Raw genomic sequence first — 17,368 nt, 5'->3', positions numbered from 1 at the left:
GGTAAGTTTAAAATTTTTAATGCCAGGTAAGAAATTAAGCAATGTATGTTACAGTTTCGACTCAGTACTGTACTCTAGTGCAGTATTTTACTGGTACTTTGGTACTTACTATAAAATGGTGCCTCAGTATCAAACAATAAAACAAAATAGGGCAATATCGAACATAAAATAAAAATATGTTTTCAATTGAAAAAGTATGAAATTATTTTTAAGTGATGTTCTTTAAGGTTAATTTTTTAAAGTGTAATGCATTTAATTTGAGTAAAATGAGAATTTTCTCGATCGACAGACATGATTCGTGCGCAAGGTGTAAATTTGGCCACAATACGTTCGGGTGCGGGCAGGGGCGTCGGTGTGTTGCCAGGCGGTGGGTGTCTGTCTAGGGGCGCGCGCTCTCCCGGCTGCTACCGAGCGGCAGCCCCCGGGATTCCACTCGCGCGTCGTTTTCTTTCGAGAGGTCTCGCTCCGCCTCGTGCCGACCGGAGCTGTCCCGTCTCGCTGCTGATGTCCGTCGGCGCCGATGTCTCCGAGCCCGCGACCACCGTACGGTCCCGTTTTCGCCTCGACCGCCATCGCTCGGTTCTTCGTCGTCGTCCATTTTTTTTTCAAGCTCGCCGCCATCTTTTCTCACTGTCGGCTGCGCCCTTCTTTGTCCGACACACTTCGGTCGTAAATCTCATTGTGCAAATCGTCGCATGCGTGCGCTTTTTTCGTTTCTCTGCAAATCGACGGCAATCTCAACGCGTAATCTGACATAATCGTCTATTTTGACAGATTCAAATATCGAGTGATTTATCGCATCGTACGAACTTGTTCTAATGTCATTATTCAATAAATTCAATTTGCATTTCAGTGTCGCACGAACCTCTAGTGTTGTGAATAAACAAATAGTACAATGAATCTTTTTATATCCGTGTATATGAGTGATTAGTAATATCGATAGTGTTTTTGTATCAATATTAATAACTAAAAATGGCGAGGAAAGGCGACTCCGGAGGGAAGATGATAACGATCGCCGTCGTGGGCCTGTCAGGTATGTTTGTCCGTTAATTATTATTTCCTTTCTAGATCATTTTCAATGACCAAATATTTTAAGTAGTTCAAAATAGTCTCGATCTTGTTTTAAATCACTGGTTTGACTTATCAGTCAACAAGATTCTTATTGTATAAATTTATTATTGCACAAAGTAATTGATGTTTACAATATAAATCAATAGAATGCAGGTGTCGGTGTCGAGTGAGTATCAAAACTATTCTGATGATTCGTAGCGAGATGTAGCAGGTCGTCGAGTTAAAAGCCCGAATTTTCGTGGGAAGTAGAGTTCTGCATAGAATAATGATGAGGCTACTCGATTTAACTAGTAATTCTGGCAAATCATGGATAGGCTTATTAGGTTGAAGAATAAATAAGCATGTTCGGTATTCTTAGGGGTTGTTAGCCATAATGACTTAGTGGCCGTAAATAGTTATATTGTCCGTTGCTGTAAATGATTCCTTATTACCCATCTCAATGAGGACGATCTGTATTGTTTTGGCATTAAAACGTTACCCACTTTTACTATTACTGATATATGGAAAATTATGATGGTCATTGTTGATTTTATCACTACCTATATAAGTGTGCTTCAGATCATATTAAAAAATTGATCAACAGCATGGTTTTCGTGTATCGAAAATAAATTCAATAAAAAATATACATAATACAATATAAAATAGTAAAATAAAATATTTAAATTAAATAAAACAATTCTTTAAAATAAATAAAAATTACAAATTTAATAACTGTACTCCCAAACGTTTTATTTTGTCAGGCTGACTAAATCTAATCTTAAATCTTTAATAATACTAAATCTAAATTTATTCTTTTACATCCGTCATTTAAACTGAATTAGATCTTAAAAAAATAATTGCCTCAGCGTTTATGTTGTAGAAGCTCTTAAATCAGATTTAATAATTTTAAGCGCAGAAAATAAGCGCTCCACAATGTACTCAACTTGTTAAAAAAAATTATAAAAAGGAGTCGGAGTCGGTTGATGACACCTCCTAAAATACCACTACTCCGACTCCACAATCTTGCCGATAACCTTAATGTATTCCTTAACCTGTTAACCGTTGTAGGTAATACTTTATCAACCTCTGTGTTCAACAAATTTATAAATTAAGGTGTTTTTTTAGAGGTATAAAATTTTAAAATGAAATAAAACACATACAAATTGTGGTAATGGCCATGGTATTGGCTTTATTGGAAAAACAATTTTATGCCATTAGTGTTTAAATATGATTTCGGGAATATGAGCGCCGCAGCTAGCTTAAAGAAGTCTAATTTTCGACCACTTTTACAAGTAGCTGAAGGTGTATATCGGCAATAACGCAGTGAATTCACATATCCCTACAGAAAATGATCCAAAGGTGTTCAATCATACGATCTTGGAGGCCAATTCACAGGTCCATTATGTGAAATTATGCGCTCATCGAAGGTTTCCTTCAATAGATTGATTATGGCGCGCTCTGTGCGGCATGTTGCACTGTCTTGTTAAAACTAAAGCTCTTCCACATTAATGCCATTAAACTGGGGAACGAAAAAGTCAGTAATCATGAATCTATAGCGTTCTCCATTGACAGTAACGTTCTGGCTGGCATCATTTTTGAAGAAATATGGATAATGATGGACGTAGCGCATGATAAGTTTCGCGAACCGAACTACGATTTTCGAAATAAATTTGCACAATTAGCAAGCGTTGTTCTGACGTAACTATTCATGATAAAATGGCAAACCAAACTGAGCGCAAATCAGCTGTCAGCTGGCAAATTAGCTGCCGCTGAAAAAAGTGTTGCCAATTCGAAAAACAAACCTCCAAAAAAACATCTTTACAATAAAATTGCAAAAACTCGACTCAAAATGTCACTATACCTCATGATTTTCTTTGAATTTGTTCCATTAAATTTATAAAATGCACACTGGTGTGCTTATAGCAGTGATAGGCTAAAATAGGTTCCATTGAGGATTGTAGAAAACTTCATTTTTATTTTGAAAATCTATTATATATGCATGTTCATCAAAAAACACAACCAATTCTAGAGCGGGAACACCACTTGATTTTGATTTTAAAATGGGTGTTCTATTTGAAGCAGACTACAGATTCCATCAGCATATAAAAAACACAGGGTTCGATTTAACAGGGAATTATTCTAAGAGATATGTGCATTTAAATAAATACTTTGTTCCATAAAACGAATTGTTTGTGCAATATAAGGTAAATCTTCTGATTTTTCTTCGGAAACGAATACTGCAGATTTATTCATTAGGTGTTCACTGTTCTGAATAATGCTCACTCGCTCGCATCTAATCTGTCCCACAGTAATTCACAAACAATTCGTTTTATGGAACAATTATTTTATATATTGCTCATTTAAATTGTCCTTGAAAACATGCAAAATCTCAAAAGTCTAACGTGTTGGGTGTGCCTTGTATAATCACCTTGTACTGGTTTGCCAATCAACTTTTATATATTTCTATTTTTACTCAAACTTTCCCAATTATACCTGCACTTGTTGCCAATGAATATTTCGATAGACCATCAAACCCGTCACGAGTTACTATTTCTCGGAAGTGTGATTGTGATTAATTTATCTGGATTGTATAACAATAGATACATCAAAAATGTCAATTCCAAATAATTACTTTTGCTTGTAAAATTTTGTTTGATGAAAATGAACCTGTGGACATTTGACAATATGTTGTAACTACAACTTAATCATTTTGTAATGTTTTTTTTAATGGTTCGTAAAGGCATTTGAACATTTTTTTATATGGGAATACCATATTTCATTTTATTTCTGTGATCCTTAGTTTCATAATTTCCTTAAACTTATCTCGGTTCTTAAAGTAATTTACCTTGAATTTTCGTGTTATTTTTAAATTTTTATCACCATATTCATTTGGACTCAATTATTACTCATCAAATCCATTTTATTCCGATCCATTGTATACATTTCTTAGATCTGATCCCTCATCTATAGAATCTGAGGTTGTCACAATAATTACTTATTCACTAGTTATCAACCATGAAACCGGTCGAAAAAAAAATTATGACAAAAATATGTTAACCATGTAGTTAACACATTCTTGTAGTAAATTATATATATGATCCCAAAGCTAATACTTTTTCACTTGCTGGTTCTAAAACTTTTAGCAATTTTAGAGGATTGCTAGTGGGTTAGTTTGAAATGGCGAACAAAATTTAGTCTAGTCAATATTATGACTCATTGTCAGTTAACATGTATTTGCCTTAAAGTATTCATATTTTTATTGTCATTTACTGCCGTATGAAACAAAAATTCAAGTGTTTGCAACTAGTCATGAAAAATGCTCTGTCGAATAACCAAGATTGCCAGTTAAAAAAATTGTATTTAATTATATAGAAGATATATTTTCTATCAGTCTCAGTATATACAATATTTTAGTTAAACAATATTATTAATTTATAAAAACCTTTTTTATATTATTATAACAGATTTAGCTACTAATATATTGCCATCATAAATGTATCGCGAAAAAGAGAAACAGAATCATAGTTTTACTCAAATCAAGGAGGATCGACCTTTTCTCCTTAAAATGGCATTGAAACTTGACTCAAACGTCAATTCATACAATTAAATTTCTTACTGTTTTGTTATGTATATTGCTGCTGCATAATTTGCCACATCTTATTAAGTTTTGACTAAAGATTCTTTACCTTGTAATCTACAACCCCTAGGTAACCTTGACATTGTTGGAAATCAAAATATTAGCACTGCCTATTGTAAGAGTTCAACCTCTGCAGTTTAGCTCGCCAAACAGCATTTGTCCATGCTGTTATATTTAAACTTGCCATTTAAAAATGTGTTATGAACTTTCTTTAATATTTGGAATAAGTACAGTGACAGACTTATAAAGTGAAACAATGTTTTAGTTGAAGACCTAAAAATTTACCAGTTTTATCATATATTATATATAGTTAGTGAAGAAATGAAAATTTACCCAATAAATTCCACAATTCAGAGTGTTATGTAGAATTTTAGGTAATACAATGGCTGCATTAAAATTAAATAATATTGAAGGTCACACGTAGAATATAGATGCTGAAATATTTTTAAGTTTTCTTAATGTTACTTACAAAACTAAGCAGTTGAACTCAGATTGAAGTTCAAATCGTAAATGTATGTTCTAGGTGTGACGATTGAAACACATTATATGGTTATGTTCGATTTACATTTTAAGAACAACGATGAGCATTACAGTAAAAATATTATTGCGATCGAAAATATAAGAAAGTAGTAAGAAAATTGTTATTTCTTAGAAAATAATAATAAAAATTTATTGAAAAACTATAAATCATCAAAACTTTATATTTAAGAAAGAAATGCAATTTTTTATCGACAAATTATGCAGCAACCTAATACAATGTAACGATCTTCTGTAACTGTGTTTATCTAATTTATTTATGATTGTTTTATTTAGGAACTGAAAAAGAAAAAGGTCAATTAGGCGTAGGAAAATCTTGTCTATGCAATAGATTTGTACGATGTAAAGCCGACGACTATACGACTGAACATATATCTGTCTTAAGTCAGGTTTGTACTAATCAAGCATATTTCTAAATTACCTTACTTTTTACTTATTATATAATAACCATTATTTTCAATCATTCAGTCCGACTTTAGCGGCCGAGTTGTCAACAATGACCATTTCTTATACTGGGGCAGTGTCGTCAAGGAAATAGAAGATCAAGAATATGGTTTTCACATTGTAGAACAAACTGAATTTGTTGATGATGCATGTTTTCAACCTTTCAAAGGTTTGTCGTAAAATTATTTTTTCCTATGAATGTTTACGTTACTAACTAAGATTGAATTTTAGCTGGTGGTAAAACTGAACCGTATTCTAAACGATGTGCAGCTCTTCGGCTACAATCGGCCGAAAAATTGATGTACGTGTGTAAGAATCAGCTCGGTATTGAAAAAGAATACGAACAACGATTGCTTCCCGATGGCCGGTTATCGGTTGATGGTTTTTTGTGCGTTTACGACGTCAGTCACGTTCCCGGTCGACCTTGGGAGAAACAAGTAAAAAGCATTTTACTCATCTCTAATTCTAAAATTTACATATCATTAACGTAAAATTGTATTTTAGTCTGAATTAGTCGCCGGTATTTTAAGTAATTTAGTTAAAACTAAGAAACCGATAGTCTTGGTCACCACCAAACACGACGAAGTGGCTGATCGCGGCATCAGGGAAGCCGAAAGACTTTTAGGTTCCCGTCGCGAATGGCGTGCTTCGATTCCCATTGTCGAAACGTCTAGTCATTTAGGCGTTAACGTAGATCAGGCATTTTTAATGTTAGCTCAAATGATCGAGCGTTCTAAATCGCGCGTAAAGGTATTAAAGGTTAATTCAAATCATATATTCTTCGTAATCGACATTGGAATAATAACATTGTATTATAATTTCAGCTTTCGAGTTATCAAGAAGCATTTAGAATTAGACGCGAACAGTTGGATATTGTGACTGAAGCATTTCAGCATTTGATTAGATCACATATTACAGATCATAGGTTGTTTTAAAAAATATTCAAATTAAATTTTTTTCAAGTTGCTTATATTATACTAAAGTTGTTTTTTTTTCTTGTAATTTAGAGAAACGTGGGCAATGGCATCTCGTAGGTTAGGAGGTCGAGCCGAATGGATCGCATTGACTGGTGAACTGGGTGAAGATGCCTTGCGCCGCATTCTCGTGAGACACGCTCATGCTTTAAGAGATTCTAAATTAGAGTCTCGCCTTCGAAGACACCTAGCGCATTTACCGGCCGCATTGAGATCGTTGAGATTAGACACGCATCATCTACATGAAACGTAACTTGACTTTGATATATTATGTTTGCGATGATATTAATTTTGCATTATTTTCAGTGATTGGTCAAGAGTAGTTCGACAGATTCGATCGCATCCAGAAGCTAATTGTTATTTTATGGAGTCGGACACGTCTTGGAAAGAAGACGCTTTATCTGGTGCTTCTGATGACGAAGATGAAGATGAACAAGATATTGATGAAGAACGCGATGGAGATAAGGTTATCTATCGCATTATAATTTCTAGTTTGTTGAGCAATTAAAATAATCTTTTTATTCTGTTTTTCAGCTGCTCGTACCATTTGATGTTTTGGACACTCCCGAAGCAGCGCTGGTTTTCCGCACATATTTGCAAGACTCACAGCAAGAACAAAGAACTATAGAGTAATTATTTTTGTACACATTTTTTAATTGATCTATTATTATATAATAAATTTACACAGATGGGGCAGACAATTCAAGCAGCTGCTGGAAGAAACTGGTTATGTGACACCCGGTAAACGATTATCCGAAGTTAGAGTGCTATTTTTAGGACGAGAGTGCTTCGAAGCTCTCAGCGAACGAGAGCAAAACGCCATTTACGATCAGCACCAAAAAGACTTGCACCAGACTGCCAAATTTAATTTCCAAGAACTGCTGTTGGAACATGCCGATTTATTCTTTCACCTGAAGAGTATTACACCCTCTGGAACTATCACCCAAGATGACATTAAAGAAATCACCGATGTCTTGCAAGATGACTTTAGATATAAAATAATGGACAAGGCCGAACAAGATAGAAAGCTTGTGTTGTTCCAACACTTGGGCTTCGTTCATTGTCCGCTGCGTGAGCACTGTCCGGCGCATCCCAGTTGTGTCGATACGGCAGTTCCCATATTACTAGAGCAGACACTCGGGTATTTCATTTTTTATCTGTATTAAGATTCAAATAAGATTCAATTTTTAATGCGTTTAATATGCCATTCAGATCTATGACCGGAGACGGCCAGGATGGTTTGGAATGGGATTTCGATCCTGATAACGACAATCTAAATCTGTTGATATTAGGGGTATGTTTCATTCACACTTTATTTAATTTATACTCGTGAACGCTTATAATGTATTTTAATATTCAACAGTCGCCTATAGTGGCAGACGAAGTAGCAAGAAGACTCGAGAACGGAACTAATGGGCGAGTGTCTTGTAGAACAGCAACGGCTTTAGATCATCACATTCCAAATTTTAAACCAAACGGTTTGTGTGCCAGTTTATTAAACTAATAATAGTTGTTATGGTATCTAATAAATTTGTATATTTTAGGCTGTTTTTGGGTTTATTGGGACCGTGAGACTTTTGAGCAAGTACGAGAGGCTGTGGAACGAAGTCTTTTGTCTAATTTGGAGCAGGACGATCATACGCAAAGTAATCAAGGGCTTCCCATGCTGATTATCCTTGTGCAGCAACCTGGCGTTAGTGAACAAGAAACAAGGCAATTGCAAGATGAAGGACAGAGTTTAAGCGAAAAGTATGCTTACAATAGATATTATGCTTATAATATTTGAATATTATTCATTATTCAAATGTATCTTTTAGTGTTCATTGGGCATATTGGGAATGCACTACTGATGAATTAGGTACTTTGAACGGCTGTACCACAGCACTCCGCCGATTGCCAAGATCTAAACCGAATCGTCCGCCTCCGACTAGACCTTTAGCTGATTGCTTTCACGCTGACATTAGGTATAAAATTATAAATTATCTTCTGTGATTCCTTTTTATTAAATTTGCAAAACTGAAACTAAAAAGATTTGCAGGGAATGGAGTTTTAAATGCGTGTATTATGTTCTAAAAGTATGTATCTATTCATGATAAATTGTATGTTACAGAATCATTATGTGCATGTTCTGCGGTGACCCATTCAGTATCGAGAACGTACTTTCACCATTGCTGATACATCCGAGTTGCTGCTTAACTGGAACTAGTTCATTACTCATCGACACTTTCTTAGGCGATTCCAAACGAAACATCGAAGTGATTATCAGCTTTATAGCTTTGAATATATTTAATATCACTTTTATTAATGTCAAATGATTACAGGTTGTTATTTCAAGTTATCATGGTGCGAATCAATTCAGAGATGAACTGATACATGGATTTGTTTTGGTGTATTCGGCTAAACGCAAAGCTAGTTTGGCAACCCTCAAGTAAATTTATTTTCATTATAATGCATTTTAAACAATATTCATTTTCATTATTATAACAATGTATTTCTAGCGCTTTCTCTATGAACATACCCAATCTACCGATTCAATTGGTAGCCGTAGCTGAAGGTCCGGGTGCATTTTTCGGATCAGAATTATCTCAGATGTTGATGACCGAAGGAAACGCTGCCGCCGATAGACTTGCCGCTCATTTTTGCACTTATACTCCATCTTGTCATAATAACTGTAAATTACTTTATAAAATAATGGTGTATTTGCATAAATAAAATACTAATGTCTGTGTATTTCAGCTGCTTTTTATACGCCGTTCTTTAAAGAAGTTTGGGAGAAAAAGAGCGAAATCGAAAGAGCGTTTCATTTGGAAGAAGAACCGGGAAATGTCGGTATTGGTGGTGGTCTTCCAGATGTGGCCGAACCGCGACCTAGACCCCCTCCTAGAGCAGATAGTTACCATCTTAATCATAGAAACGATGGTTATCAACTGCCGAGTTCGTTGGATTTATTGCTCGGATCTCAACCCGATAATAACATGATACATCGTGGAACATTCGCTAAAGGTATGACTAAAAAAAACAATTTATTAACTTTTAACCTAACCATACTAACAATATTAAAATTGTAAATGACAGGCTTCAGTGTATATCCTCCGCCTTCCACTCCTCCAGAACCTGCCCCGCCAGATCACAGGATGTTACAGACTGATCTCTCACGTATGTTGTAGTTCTTGTAAAATCTGACTAATTCATACATTTTTTTATTATAAATTTATGAGTTTTCATGTGTCCCAATTAATTACTAAATTTCATTCGCTCTCTAATGCAGCGGATCTTAATTGCTCTGAGGATTCTCTCAGCACTCATGAGTCAGGTGAATTTCCATTGTAACTAACACTAATCACTCTTTAATCTATCTACTTCATACTGTTTCAATGTGTTTAATAGGAATTAATGCACAATTTTAATATATAAAATTTTTGATTCAAGATACAGGAGGTGGTGGATGGGGTGTGATGAACGCTAGATCGGCGACTACGGGACGTCCCAGGGCTCCACCGGCGCCACGCCACAGACACGCACATACAATGAAGGTTGTTACACATACAGAAAATTCAATCGACTTATTTAAATAATTCAAATTATATTTGAACGTATTTGTTTTATCGTGTATATATTAGCAACCTGGTAAATTAGAGATGAGCAGTTATACGTTAGTCACTGGGGCTCTTCAGCAAATGTCGCTACGACCCAGACCTCCTCCGGTTCGTAAGGTAAAACTTAAATTATAAATAATCGATTGCTAAAATGACACTGTGAAAAAATCTTCTGCTACACAGGCGCATCATGGTTCGACGCAAGGACATCACGGAAAATCTACTTTCGGTCATCATCATCACCCGTCTGGTGTTAGCTCTGAAACTGAGCTCGACGCTCAATACGCACAAGTAAATATACTAATGAGGAACTATTATTTATGAGTGCAATTAATGCATACTAATTTTGTGATATCAGATTAAAGATTCAAACACTACTGATCGAATGCTCGGTCTCGCGATCGACGCCCAACATGCCAGATCCAAGTTGCGTCACCGCCGCGAAAAAGGTCAACCTTGTAAGATGGAAATGATTTATTCTTTTGACAATCAAAAGCAAACTCCACCCAATCATTTTTAATTTTTTGTATCGAAATTGTGTTATGAACAATCGATGAGAAGTTAACTCACATTCGCTATTGTTTCGTCTTTGTAGCTTTCTCGGAGACCGACAGTGAGTGTTCGTCTGTCGAGGACGAAATCGGACGCAACCAGAAGAAAGTAGGCAGTAGCAGCGGAAGCGTGCAACGTACTAAGCAACATCATAAGCCTTATAGAAAAAGGTAATTTCAGCAATTTATTTTTAGGACATGTTTGGAAATGCGTTAATAAATGTTTTTTTCTTAGATTGGTTGCAGTACCAGCTCCAAGAGCTCCTCGTCTCGGTGTGTTTGTAGGACCTCCGGAATTGCCTAGCGGTTATCGTGCTAGAGATCCAGGTAATTTTATGTGCTCATTTAATATCGGTCTTTTTCAATTCCAATTATGAAAAAGTAATTTATCGATCGAAAAAGTGCATGCTAGCAAAAAAATGTGTACAATAAAATGAGGGCTAATTAGTTCGATGTTGTGTGTTAATTTGACTAATGATATGTTTTTTAATATACAGAAAAAGAAGAATCTAGTGATGGTAGTGGTGGAGAAATAATCATCGAAGGAGCTTCATATCCGAAGAGAGTCGGGGCATATAACTTACTGCACAATGCATCATCTTCTGGTCCATTCACTTCTTGCGATCTAGATGATCAAGTGAGTTGTTATGAGGTAAAATTTAAGTGATTGGATTTAAACGTGTTTTATAATATTTCTTTTAGTTGTCATCTTGCAAAGAGTCGTCAACACAAGATAACGATTCAAGTATAGGAGCTAACGTGATCGCCGGAAGCAATAGGACGCGGCGAACCGGTTGGGGAAGACTCGATCGTAGTCATAATAATAAAGTAATATTAATTCATTCATATTATTTTAAGTTTTTATTCAACGAGTTTTAACATATTTATAACTTTAATAGGATTATTCTAAATCTAAAGAGTCAAAGAAGCATTCTAGTCAAAATACAACTGTTATCGCACAAGGTTGGGGTCCACAGGTGTGTATTGTTTTTTATCAGTTGTATAATAATTATTTTGTTTCTATATCAAATTTTTTTATGTACATAGGGAAATAACGGAGTACCCGTGTTCTTAGAGAAATGTATAACATTTATCGAAGGTGAAGGTTTGAGCGCCGAGGGGATATATCGAGTTCCAGGAAATAGGGCCCACGTAGATTTACTGTTCAAAAAGTTTGATGAAGGTGATCAATCGATATAAATTAAACGATTTGCGATTAGAGATGTTTTTATCATACTTTGATAATTTCTATTTTAGATCCCACAATTTCGATCACTCAACTGGATATTCCGGTGAACGCCGTAGCAACGGCTCTCAAAGTATTCTTTGCAAAACGCTTCCCGCCCATCTTCGACGAAGTCACAATGCAAGAACTAGAAAATATTGCAGGTACGAATTGTGTCTTTAGTCGTGTCGTTATGTGAACGTCTTTATTTTTCTTTTGATTTTTATTTTTGTCATTTAATACGCCAATTATTTCCTATATTCATCAGCCGGATCTTTAGGAGCTGCTGATAAAAGCGGTAGACTTCTCGCATTACGCGCCTTGTTGTCCGAACGTCTTCCCATACACCAGAGAGCCGTTCTTAAGTATATAATTAATCATTTTGTAAGGTGCGTCGATCGTTATGATTATCTAAATAATAACAATAAAATTGATCTTTTTGTCTAATATTTTTTATTTAAAATTACAGAATAGCCGATAATTCAAAATTAAACTCGATGGATTCGAAGAATTTGGCTATTTGCTGGTGGCCGACACTTTTACCGGTGCAGTTCAGCGATCTCGTCAGATTTGAAACTACTCGGCCGTATCTGGAAGATATTCTGCAAACGATGATCGATCAGTTCCCGTTCCTCTTTTGCGGTCAAGAAGCGGCTGTTATGGTTTGAGGAAACTGGAAACTCGTTATTTTCGAGGATAATAATTATTAAAAACATGATTGTTTTAGATTACTATGCGATTTGCCCGAGTGTGGATCTCATAGAATCATATCAGTTGTAATTAAAACGTTAAATGGAAGTGTCCCAAATTTGGCAACTACTTACATATGTATGAAGATAGATATCTTCAAATTTAATGCTTTATTATATAAAAAAATAATAATACATGTAACAATTTTTTAAATGTTATATAGTTGTTGTTAGAATTGTGTGGCTTACTTTCGAATGAAAAATAATAATGAGAAATTTGTGCGTATTAGTGAAACAAATATCTCGTCATTTTCAATTTTATAATTGATTTTCTATCGAACGATAGAAATATTGTAATTGTCGTAAGAACAGGCGCACATTACATATATATTCTAAATTGTGAATCAGTTTACAATTTTCCCAAACTCGGATACAATACTGTAATAGCTTTAATACATTTATTAACTATGAAAGTTTTACTGCAGTATTTAAAAGTTAGTCTAGTTAAAACTAAATGTAATATCTTTTTGTTTTTGACGTTTTTCTAAACTAGAAGTTGATACGTTACTAAGTGAATAAAAATAACAAATTTTACAAATAATCGGTGCCATTGACGAAAATGTGCCATGATGTTGCACAAATATTTTTAATAAATTTGCACACGTAATTAATGAATATTTAACGTGATATTATTTTATATGTATACAAAAGAGTTTCTTAGAAATATTTTTTCTTAACCGCTTGCAGTGATGGACTTGCGTGCAATTTGGTGATGTTGTTTTGTTGTTTTATTTATTTATTAAAAATCTACGTAAAGCACATAGACAAATAATGTTATATTCCGAGTCTGATTCGCTAAAACCTCATTGAATATCAAAACGTTTTTCTATGTAACATATAAATGTACGTAGGTGTGTTTTTATACATGCATATGTACGCTAATATATGTATATGTATGTACTTATATATGTAAAATGTAATAATTTTTAATTATAGGGAATGTCTAGACTGATCAATTTTAGAGTGGATCATTGAGAGAATCGCGATTATGGAATGTTGCCATGTTTGTCGTTTAACATTATTATTAATATATATAAAAATAAAGTTACTAATATACACACATAAATATACATTATGTAAGTGGCCATGTTGTTTTATATGTATACTAATTTGTCGGCATAAGGGCTTTTTGTATTTTTATTATTGGATGTCAATTTAATGTTAAGGCGATAGACGTGTATGTATATATCCAGTGGTATTTATTTATTTCACTCCTAGACAGTAAGAAAGATATATCGTTTGTTTCATATAAATTATTGAATCTATTTATTTTCGAATCTCTTTTGTACCTGTATTTTTCAGGATGTATGAATGCAGTTGTGCGTGTGAATATATTTTTTTATGCAGTTTTGCATTTAGGTCGAGTGGTTATGTGATATGTTTTGTTTGTTTTTATTTAAATAATTTTATGCATTGGTGGTTTTTCATTTTTTTTATTGCTATTTGGAGTTGGAACACTCAAATGAAATACTCTGAAAAATCGTTTTCGTTCACTGGATATTAAATAAACCTTATGCCTGTTTTTAATTTTTCACATTGATTCGTCGGTCACTTTAGCCGTTAGCGTAATTCGTAGAATACTCAAAATATTTTTACAAAAATTAGATTCATAGTGTTTTATTATCGCACTTTAATCAACATGTGCAATAAGACAGTTGGCTTTCGGTATTTTGTTTTTGCATTCCAGCTCTTATTTGGTTTGTAATCGATCGTTCCAGCCGTATTGAATATATTAACTCGTCTGTAATTTATCGAAACTTGTATGTAAATTATTTAACTAAATCTTAACGTGAAAAATTCTATACCCGCTTTAAATGTCATAGTTGTTATCGATTAACGTTTCGCATCTAACAGAAAAATTCTTGATGTTATTTTTCTTGATTATACAATGTATATCTGAGAATTAATTAAGTACAAATTTTGAAAATTTCGTTTATATAAAGAGGGAAAAAGAAGAAGAGTCAATCTGTTATTATTATTATTTTATTTTTATAGAATAAATCTAGTCTTTTAACTGATATGTAATTATCGGTCTTTCGGTGAATTAAATTATATAACACTCACACAGACCAAGACGTTTACAATAATACGTGCAATTTGTTAAAATTGTTGCGATACCTTTTTAATTATATAAAACGATTCAACGAAGGTTTTAAAATAAAATATTTTAACTTCCGACCGCCGACAAAATGCGCTAGGAACTTGTTAAAACATACAATATGTATAGTACGTAAATCCCATGCACTAAAAATAGTATCTGAGATTTTGATCTGGAAATTTTTCTATAAAAGTAGTATTTAAAAGCTTTTGATATATTTGATATGTATGTATGTTATAAGTATTATATATATATAACGATATAAACTTTAGCCTTAAGCGTGTATAGGTGTAATGTTGTTATTTTTGTTTTAATTTTATTTCACATATATTAATAACGGTGTTGCATTTCGAGCGAAAAATATCAATTTTATACAAATAATATAATATATAAATGTCTTTTTTAAAACTTTATTTTAAAAATGATCTCTTTTATTTGTAAGTTATTGAAATCTGATGAAATTATTTTATTTGACACGCATCTAGATCGGTTGCTAATGGTTTGATTAGTGTTGTAGTTCATGAATACTCATATAGATATATAATCTCTCGATGTGCAGATTCATTTGCTATAATTTTCGTTGTAGCTCAAAAAATTAACATATATTATCAAATGACCCTTCCTTGGATCACATTATATATTTTTATTTATACATTGAATCTTTTATTTAAACAATAATACTCAAAATGCTTTTATGATAAAAATATTAGGTATTGCTTAATTTAATTCTTTAAATATATTTTTGTGATAAAAATATTAATATACATTTTGCAATGATTTTTATAATTTCAACATATATATTTTTATAAATATTAATATTTTTAATATGTGATCTACGACGACGTAAGCGTTCAACTCATGACATAACATTCCGTTCGTTTAGTACTTCCATTGCTCTAATAATAGTTCTTTGCGAAAGTTTTACGTTGCCAATGTGTATAACAAACTTAGTATGTGTATATATTGTTTACGACTAAATATTCAATTGATTATTCATAACGAAAACACGTTTGATATTAGAATAAAATAACGGATATGGTGGTTGCGTAAAATTTTTGTACTGCACAATTTCAATAATTCGACGTTTTTGACAGAATAAATAAATTAATAATATTTATAATATGGATAGATTACGAAGTACCGATTTCGTATGTGTATACACGCATACGCGAACACGTATGTGCGTACATATATAGATAGCGATGATATAAATTTTTCTACGTGGATGAATTAATAATTGTTTTATCGGTGTTGTCGCTTCGGCATGGTTGGACATCGGGCCTCGTTGATGTGAACAAACTTTGTGGAATGAGTGAAAATTTTAAATATATGCATATGTATATGTGTATGTATTTGTAGAAATACATACATACATACGTTTATTTATATACATAAAAATATATGTAACTGTATCTGGAATTCAACGCTCACACATGAATGTATTACAAATAAAAAAGTATCAAATTATATGTGTCTTAAATTTAACTGATTCAACTCGTATCTCTTCCCTTGGTATAATTAATAGGAAGTTACCTGAAAATGATGGAGATATTTAATAATACTTTTGCTCGAATTTTTATTTGTTAATATTCTTGCAACAAATTGAAAGTTCAAAAATATCATTCGATCGATACAGTAATGGCTATAATGTAAATTAAATATAATAGACATAAAAAATGTGTTAGACCACTAAAACACTGCTCGTGATAGATCCAAACTCATTATATATTCATTATAATTGCTCTTTTTCATCTTGTTATTACAAATTAATTTTATTACAATATTTTTAGTCGCTTGTCGTCACCTATTGCAGTAGCACATTGCTGTTTAACTTAACTTTCAACTTAAAATATTACTTTTAGGTTAAATTGATTTTATGATAAATTAAATATTTTATTGTGAAGACGTATTTATTCATTATGCCAAAAATTAGGTGGCACTCTGGTAACACGGACGTGACGGCGGCGAATGGCAACACGCTCCTTAGCGGATATCTCATATGTCGGTCTGTGAAGCAGACAATTGATTTATTGCTTTAATTATTGCAAAAAGTGTTTTTTCTCAATTCCTGCATATTACAAAAGTATCACGAAGCATATGCTAAAAAAATGTCGCCTCAAACTACCAATTTGTGACACACGAAACGGGTTTTTTGTGTCATAATCTACCAGGGGTGCATATGAGTGAGAAGGTAGGTGACAATTAATTTATTATTTTAATTATTAGGAAAACTATTTTTTTTCAATTTTTGCAAATTATGCACCTCAAGAATTCAAAGCATATTCAGAAAAAAAAAACGCTTCAAACTACCGTTTTTGTACAGGTTTTTTGTCATAATCTACCAGGAGTATAGAATAGGTGAGGAGGTAGTGGAGCTAATAATTTATTTATTATTATATTTAATTGTTAATAGCTATCTGCTATGGAATAATAGTATCTATTTACATATACATAAAGCCTATTATTGCATAACCGCAGCTCTCAACGGTTCCGACCAATCAGAAAAA

The 17,368-nt window shown here is 33.2% G+C and overlaps 1 protein-coding gene across 23 annotated transcripts; it reads left to right on the top strand.

The window, feature by feature from the left end:
• Positions 1 to 321: 321 nt before the first annotated feature.
• On the top strand, positions 322 to 14,788 carry RhoGAPp190 (Rho GTPase-activating protein 190). Of its 23 annotated transcripts, none has more exons than XM_088196234.1 (33): positions 322 to 367; positions 854 to 1,033; positions 5,501 to 5,613; positions 5,693 to 5,837; positions 5,900 to 6,105; positions 6,173 to 6,418; positions 6,493 to 6,593; positions 6,676 to 6,891; positions 6,949 to 7,108; positions 7,177 to 7,271; positions 7,331 to 7,783; positions 7,855 to 7,936; positions 8,006 to 8,120; positions 8,187 to 8,391; positions 8,460 to 8,606; positions 8,753 to 8,897; positions 8,964 to 9,070; positions 9,141 to 9,313; positions 9,379 to 9,645; positions 9,718 to 9,798; positions 10,078 to 10,175; positions 10,263 to 10,346; positions 10,422 to 10,529; positions 10,597 to 10,687; positions 10,834 to 10,960; positions 11,025 to 11,116; positions 11,287 to 11,426; positions 11,492 to 11,617; positions 11,689 to 11,766; positions 11,837 to 11,972; positions 12,047 to 12,178; positions 12,283 to 12,403; positions 12,484 to 14,788. In XM_088196234.1, exons 2-33 carry the CDS (start codon positions 973 to 975, stop codon positions 12,680 to 12,682), a joined length of 4,650 nt encoding a protein of 1,549 aa, XP_088052360.1. In that variant the 5' UTR covers positions 322 to 367; positions 854 to 972; the 3' UTR covers positions 12,683 to 14,788. The 23 variants fall into 23 exon arrangements, with proteins under 23 accessions (XP_088052360.1, XP_088052355.1, XP_088052357.1 ...); XM_088196229.1 differs by having other exon boundaries at positions 10,072 to 10,175; positions 10,263 to 10,355; XM_088196231.1 differs by having other exon boundaries at positions 6,173 to 6,427.
• The last annotated feature ends 2,580 nt before the right edge of the window (positions 14,789 to 17,368 follow it).

This window comes from Plectrocnemia conspersa, unplaced genomic scaffold, assembly GCF_051122295.1.
Source record: "Plectrocnemia conspersa isolate PC_06_02 unplaced genomic scaffold, ASM5112229v1 ptg000010l, whole genome shotgun sequence".
Taxonomy (NCBI): Eukaryota; Metazoa; Arthropoda; class Insecta; order Trichoptera; family Polycentropodidae; genus Plectrocnemia; species Plectrocnemia conspersa.
This window is presented reverse-complemented; position numbering and strand designations above follow the sequence as displayed.

Excerpts from the sequence above, each read along its gene's own strand:
- RhoGAPp190 (XM_088196225.1), top strand. The coding sequence starts at position 973 with ATGGCGAGGAAAGGCGACTCCGGAGGGAAGATGATAACGATCGCCGTC. Across the intron at positions 7,272-7,330 it reads CAAGAACAAAGAACTATAGA|ATGGGGCAGACAATTCAAGC; the intron begins GTAATTATTTTT and ends AAATTTACACAG. Across the intron at positions 9,314-9,378 it reads TCCATCTTGTCATAATAACT|CTGCTTTTTATACGCCGTTC; the intron begins GTAAATTACTTT and ends TGTGTATTTCAG.